This window comes from Palaemon carinicauda, chromosome 38, assembly GCF_036898095.1.
Source record: "Palaemon carinicauda isolate YSFRI2023 chromosome 38, ASM3689809v2, whole genome shotgun sequence".
Lineage (NCBI taxonomy): Eukaryota > Metazoa > Arthropoda > Malacostraca > Decapoda > Palaemonidae > Palaemon > Palaemon carinicauda.
This window is the reverse complement of record NC_090762.1, coordinates 55,344,435-55,352,304: the sequence shown is the minus strand read 5'-3', so window position 1 is coordinate 55,352,304 and position 7,870 is coordinate 55,344,435. Positions and strand designations below refer to the sequence as shown.

The 7,870-nt window shown below is 36.6% G+C and overlaps 1 protein-coding gene across 1 annotated transcript; it reads left to right on the top strand.

The window, feature by feature from the left end:
• Positions 1-721: 721 nt before the first annotated feature.
• On the top strand, positions 722-1,105 carry LOC137630340 (KRAB-A domain-containing protein 2-like). The gene has a single exon (XM_068361775.1). The coding sequence runs from the start codon at positions 722-724 to the stop codon at positions 1,103-1,105; it is 384 nt and encodes a 127-aa protein (XP_068217876.1).
• The last annotated feature ends 6,765 nt before the right edge of the window (positions 1,106-7,870 follow it).

Here is a 7,870-nt window from a genome sequence, read left to right as displayed (position 1 = left end):
TCTTTAGCTATGGTAAGCAGCTCTTCTAGGAGAAGGGCACTCCAAAATCAAACCACTGCTCTCTAGTCTTGGGTAGTGCCATAACCTCTGTATCATGGTCTTACACTATCTTGGGTTAGAGTTCTCTTGCTTGAGGGTACACTCGGGCACACTATTCTATCTAATTTCTCTCTTTCTTGTTTTGTTAAAATTTTTATAGTTTATATAGGAAATATGTATTTTAATGTTGTTGCTATTCTAAAAAAATTTTATTTTTCCTTTTTCCCTTTCCTCACTGAGCTAGTTTCCCTGTTGGGGCCCCTGTGCTTATAGCATCCTGCTTTTCCAACTGGAGTTGTAGCTTAGCAAGTAATAATAATAATAATGATAATAATAATAATAATAATAATAATAATACTTGCTTAGTATCCACTTCATGCATGATTTTCAGGTTAGGCGAGGGTATTTTGCCTAATGTGAATTGAATGACGAGCTACTGGAACTGGAGTGTTGTTCGAAACTTTGGGTCTGTCACTGAGTTGTGGACAGGGTTAACGAGGAGCAAGGAAGAACTAATCTGGATCTCGTGCCGGTGAGTGGTGGCATACAGCTGGACTTGTGGTGACTGAACTTGCCGCCTGACTTTCACATTCGGTGATATTACTGGGCTGTATCCAAGTGTAAATTATCTAAAGACTTTTTCTCCATATTTCTTTATCTATTCTGTTTCAGTTTATGCACTATGAATCAAGCTACCTTTGAACTTCAGCTGCGTCAAACACTGGAAGGCAAGGCTGAGAATGCTGTCATCCAGCCCACTATCCAGCGTGATCAGCAGATACAGGATTTGTTAAGAATTAATTCTTATGGAGCCCAATCTACATTTGACTATAACATCAAGAAACATTATGAAGTCCTACATGTTGGCAATGTTGACCGACTAATTAGCAGGAGAAAAGATTTAAATGAACATGAATTCAAGGTTGTTCCATCTCTAGAAGAAGTGTTTGGTATTATTAAAACAGCCCATGAAGCTATTGGCCATGGAGGTGGTAATAAAATAATTGCGGAAGGGAAAAGGGAATGGTCAAACATCACACAAGAAGTATGCTACCTAGGCAATTAAGATTATGCGTAACACACACACACACACACACACACACACACACACACACACACATATATATATATATATATATATATATATATATATATATATATATATATATATATATATATATATATATATGTATGTATATATGAGTCCCTTCGCGTCAATAGCCGTAGGAGGAGATGATATATATATATATATATATATATACATATATATATATACTGTATATATATATATATATATATATATATATATATATATATATATATATATATGTGTGTGTGTGTGTGTGTGTGAATATGTGTGATACATGTACGTAGGCATATGTAAGTATGTATGTAAGTATGAATATATGTTTCGAACATGCGGAAGAATATATATACCGTACTAGTGCCCAGAAAGTAGGTTTTGATGCAAGGAAAGCCCTCTTCATAATGGTGTATTTAGGCACCTAATTTCACAGCGCTTGCATCCTAATTAGTTGCCTCTCCACTGATTAGCTGCACATAATCGAGAGATGTAACTTTGCCAGAAAAGTTCCGGCTTCCATTAGCATTCGGATGCAAAGGAAATTGACTCCGTCGAATTGTGCAATGAGCCATTTAGTGGGATCAAGTGGTTGCTTATACTGTGTGGGATGGATCGGGTGTATGTCTCTGAATATATGGCTGCTCATAAAAATTACGCTTTACACGCACGTTTATGCAGATCTCAGGAAGCAAATATACGCTGCCGTATTGTATGAATACATGGCCTATAACTTGAAGTTTTGTTTAGAATAATCCACACTTTGCGAGCATTCTTATTATATTTATTTCACAAGCAAATCTCCGTTCATAATAGTTAAATTGTTAACAGTTCTAGTCTATCTTTATTATCTAACTAATCATTCACTCCCCCCCCGCCCAAAAAAAAAAAAAAAAAAAAAAACGAATGTTTCCATCTTTTCAACGCTGACATAATAAATTTCTATTTTTAATAAGCTTAATTTTTATTACTTGGCTTCTGCGACCCACTTGACTTTTTTTGCATAACAGCAGATATTTCATGCAATCACCTGCCTTTATTCAATACTTAAATTACGTACATTTTACTTACAACTAACTTATCTGAGCATTTTGTCACTGTTACATAGCCGGGCTTTGCCATATTATTCAGTCCTCTTTTCTCATTAACCCTCCTCCCCTTCGGTAACAACAGCTGCAAGTTTTCTTCTAAATCCCCAGCCTTTATAACGTGATGAGCTTAAGTAGACTTGATGTGTGTCAACCATTTGGCTATGCAAGCTTGAATCTCCCAAGATCCTTGCTCTTTCCTCTAGGATTCTCACGAATCTTACAGGAAAAAGGAATCATGAGGCAATAGCATATGTCTCATTTGCCATCATTATCTACTGCCTTTCTATTTATCCTCAGTAATCAGATCTACTGCATCTAATCTAATTTTCTGCCCTTCTGTTCACCCTCACTAATCTTATTCACTGCCCTTCTATTCATCCTCTCTAATCGTATCTAATGCCCGACTATTCATGCTTCCTAGGTTTATCAACTGCCCTTCTATTCATCCTTGTTAATCTTATCTGTTACCCTTCTATTTATTCTTCCTAATCTTATATATTACCCACAATTCATCTTCCCCAATCTCATCTGCTGCCCTTCTATTAATTCTCCCTAATCTTATCTACTGCACATCTATTCATCCTCTATAAGTTTGACTACTTCCCTCCTATTTATCCTCCTCAAGTTTGTTTATTGTGCTTCTATTCATCCAGCCTAATTTATCTACTGCCCTTATATCCATCCTCCTTAATCTTATCTATTACCTTCTATTCATCTCCTCTAAGTTATCTACTGCCTTTTTGATCCTCTAAAAGTTCATCTACTACCCTGCTATTCTTCCTCCTTGAGTTTATCTACTGCCCTTCTATTCAGCTTTCCTAAGTTTATCTATTGATCTTCTATTCATCATCCCTAAACTTATCTACTGCCCTTCTATTCCTCCTCTTTAAGTTTATCTACTCACATTTTACTCCTTCTCCTAAAGTTTATCTACTGCCCTTCTATTCATCCTCCTTAAGTTTATCTACTGCCCCTCCTTAATCTTATCTACTGCCTTTCTATTCCTCCTCCTCAAGTTTATCTATTGCCTTTCTATTCATCCTACTTAAGTTTATTTACTGCCTTTCTATTCATCCTCCTCAAGTTTATCTACTGCCCTTCTATTCAGCCTCCTTAGGTTTATCTACTGCCCTTCTATTCCTCCTCCTCAAGTTCATCTACCGCCCTTCTGTTCATCTTCCTTAAGTTCATCTTCTACTGCCCTTCTATTCATCCTACTTAAGTTTATCTACTGCCATTCTATACATCCTCCTTAAGTTTATTTACTGCTCTTCTAATCATTCTCCTCAAGTTTATCTATTGGCCTTCTATTCATCTTCCCTAAGTTTATCTACTGACCTTCTATTCATTATCCCCAAGTTTATTTACTGCTTTTTTAATCCTCCAAAAGTTTATCTACTACCCTGCTATTCTTCCTCTCTGAGTTTATCTAGCGCCCCTCTACTGAGATTTCCTAAGTTATCTATTGATCTTCTATTCATTATCCCTAAACCCATCTACTGTCCTTCTATTTCTCCTCTTTAAGTTTATCTACTCACCTTTTATTCCTCCTCATAAAGTTTATCTACTGCCCTTCTATTCATCCTCCCCAAGTTTATCTACTGCCCTTCAATTCATCCTCCTTAATCTTATCTACTGCCCTTCTATTCATCCTCCTCAAGTTTATCAACTGCCCTTCTATTCATCCTCCTCAAGTTTATCTACTGCCCTTCTATTCAGCCTCCTTAAGTTTATCTACCGCCCTTCTATTTATCCTCCTTAAGGTCATCTACTGCCCTTCTGTTCGCCCTCCTTAAGTTTATCTACTGCCCTTTTATTCATCTTACTTAAGTTTATCTACTCCCCTTCTATACATCCTCCTTAAGTTTATCTACGGCCCTTCTATTCATCCTCCTCAAATTTATCTACTGCCCTTCTGTTCATCCTCCTCAAGTTTATCTATTACCCTTCTATTCATCTTCCTTAAGTTTATCTATTGACCTTCTATTCATCACCCCCAATTTTAATTACTACTTTTTTTATCCTCCAAAACTTTATCTACCACCCTGCTATTCTTCCTCTCTGAGTTTATCTACTACCCCTCTATTCCAATTTACTAAATTTATCTATTGATCTTCTATTCATCATCCCAATACTTATCTACTGCCCTTCTATTCAGATTTCATAAGTGTATCTATTGATCCTCTATTCATCATCCCTGAAATTATATACTGCCAATCTATTCAACCTCCCTAAGTTTATCTACTGCCCTTCTATTCATCCTCCTCAAGTTTATCTACCGCCCTTCTATTCATCATCCCTAATCCTATCTACTGCCTATCTATTCATCCTCCTTAAGTTTATATACTGCCCTTCCATTCATCATTCTTAAGATTATCTACTGCTCTTCTATTCCTCCTCCTCAATTTTATCTACTGCCCTTCTACTCATCCTCATTAAGTTTATCTACTGCTCTTCTATTCATCCTCCCTAATCTTATCTATAGCCCTTCAATTCATCTTCTTCACGTTTATCTACTGCCCCTCTATTCATCCTCCTTAAGTTTATTTACTGCCCTTCTATTCATACTCCATAATCTTATCTACTGCCCTTGTATTCTTCTTTCTTATGTTTATCTACTACCTTCCCATTCATCGTCCTTAAGTTTACCTACTGTCTTTCTATTCATTCTCCTCAAGTTTATCTACTGCCCTTCTATTCATCCTCCTTAAGTTTATCTACTCCCCTTCTATGCATTCTTCCTCATTTTATCTACTGCCCTTCTATTTATCCTCCTCAAGTTTATCTACTGCCCTCCTATTCATCCTCCTTAAGTTTATCAACTGACCTTCTTTAATCCTCCTCAAGTTTATCTACTTCCCTTCTGTTCATCCTCATTAAGTTTATCTACTGCCCTTCTATTCTCCACCGAAATTTTATCTAGTGCCCTTCTATTCAGCCTTCCTCGTCTTGTCTAATGTCCTTCTATTAATCAACCTTAAGTTTATCTATTGCCCTTTTATTCATCATCTCTAAGTTCATCTACTGCCCTTCTGTTCACCGTCACTAATCTTGATTACAACCCTTCTATTCATCCGTCCTAAGTTTATCAACTGATTTTCTATCCATCCCCACATTCTTCTATTCATCCCCTCTAAAATTTTTTACTGATCTATTCATCTCACCAATTATTATCTACTGCCTTTGCGTTCATCTTCCCTAATCTTTTCTACTGCCCTTCTCTTCATCCTTCTTAAGTTTATCTGCTGTCCTTCTATTTATTCTCCCTAATCCTATCTACTCTGTTCTATCCATCCTCCCTAAGTTTATTTACTGCTCTCCTATTCATCCTCCCTCATCTTATCTACAAGCCTTCTATTCATCCGTCCTAACTTTATCTACAGACCTTCTATTCCCCCTCTCTAAGTTTATCTACTGCTCTTCTATTCATACACCCTAATTTTACCTACTGTCCTTTTATTCCTCCTCGCTATTTTTATTTATTCCTCTTCTATTCATCGTCCCTAAGTTTAACTACTGCTTTCCTTTTCATCCTCACTAATCTTGTCTACTGCCCTTCTATCAATCCTTTCTGAGTTTATATACTGTCCTATTAATCCTTTCTGAGTTTATATACTGCCCTACTATTAATCCTTTCTGAGTTTATATACTGTCCTTCTATTAATCCTTTCTGAGTTTATATACTGCCCTTCTATTCATCCTTCCTAAGTTTATCTACAGTCCTTCTGTTTATCTTCCCTAAGTTTATCTACTGACCTTCTATTCATGCTCCACAAGTTTAAATATTTCCCTTCTATTCAATCTTCATATGTTTAAATATTTCCCTTCTATTCATTCTCCATAAGTTTATCTTCTGGCATTCAATTTCTTCACCTTAAGTGTATCTACTGTCTTTCTATTCGTCTTCCCTAATCTTACCTAATGTCCTTCTATTCATCTACCCTAATATTACCTACTGCCCCTCTATTCATCCTCCCTAATCTTACCTGCTGTCCTTCTATTCATTCTCACTAATCTTACTTACTGTCCTTCTATTCATCGTCCCTAATCTTACCTACTGTCCATCTATTCATCCTCCCTAAGCTTACCTACTGCCCTTCTATTCATCCTGTCTAAGTTTATCTACTGACCTTACATTTGTATTCCCCAATGTCATCTATATTCCTTCTATTCATCCTCCTTAAGTTTATCTACTGCCATTCTATTCATCCTAAGTTTAGCTACTGCTCTTTTATTTTCCCTCCCTAATCTTACCTACTGTCCTATTCATCCTCCCTAATCTTACCAACTGTCCTTCTATTCATCCTCCCTAATATTACCTACTGTCCTATCCATCCTCCCTAATCTTACCTACTGTCCTTCTATTCATCCTCCCTAATCTTACCTACTGTCCTTCTATTCATCCTCCCTAATCTTACCAACAGTCCTTCTATTCATCCTCCCTAATATTACCTACTGTCCTATTCATCCTCCCTAATCTTACCTACTGTCCTTCTATTCATCCTCCCTAATCTTACCTGCTGTCCTTCTATTCATCTACCCTAATATTACCTACTGCCCCTCTATTCATCCTCCCTAATCTTACCTGCTGTCCTTCTATTCATTCTAACTAATCTTACTTACTGTCCTTCTATTCATCGTCCCTAATCTTACCTACTGTCCATCTATTCATCCTCCCTAAGCTTACCTACTGTTCTTCTATTCATCCTCTATAATCTTACATACTGCCCTTCTACTCATCCTTCCTAAGTTTATCTACTGGTCTTCTTTTCATCCTCCCTAATCTTATCTATCACCCTTCTATGCAACTCCCTACGTTGATCTACTGTCCTTCTATTCATCCTGCCTAAATTTATCTACCACCCATCTATTTATCCTTTCTAATCTTATCTACTGCTCTTCTATTCATTCTCCCTACGTTTATCTACTGCCCCATTTATCCTTCCTTTCGTTATCTACTACCCTTCTAGTAGATAAGTTTATTTACTGCCCTTTTCTTCATCCTCCCTATGTTTATATAGTGTGTTTCCATTCATTCTCTTTAATCTTAATTACTGCCCTTCTATTCATCTTCCCTAAGCTTATCTACTGCCCATTTATTCCTTTCCTAATCATATCTATTTCCCTCTAGTCTTCCTTCCTATTCATATCTCTTCTTTTCAGTACAGTTTGCAATACCTTAAAAAAATATATTACTAGCCACTATTCTAGTTCTAAATCTTTATTTCTATTGGCTATCGACGCTTCAAGTACAAAAATGACGAATGTTGTATTCCTTCCCTTAATGAAACAAAAAGGTGTCTCCCTTACCGCGTGTCCAATTCCCCATAACAGCATTTCTATTATACAGTCTATCACAAATTTTAAGAGCTAGTTTGAGATGGTGACAGACTTGTGCTTACGACACTCCATGAAGTATATTTTTTATCAATAATGGTCAGACAAAATTCTCCCTATCAGCTCTATTTATCATCTCAATCACGATTCCTTATTCATCTGCAGTCTTACCTACTCCCTTCCCCCTTAGGGCTTCGCTGTTTCATATACAACTGTTGTTAGTCTCTATATTGATACAGAACTAATTCTTGGCTCTTTAATATCTTTTTAGATTTTGTCATACTGTCACTATTTTTGCAACATTTCCTCAGTCTCCATTAGC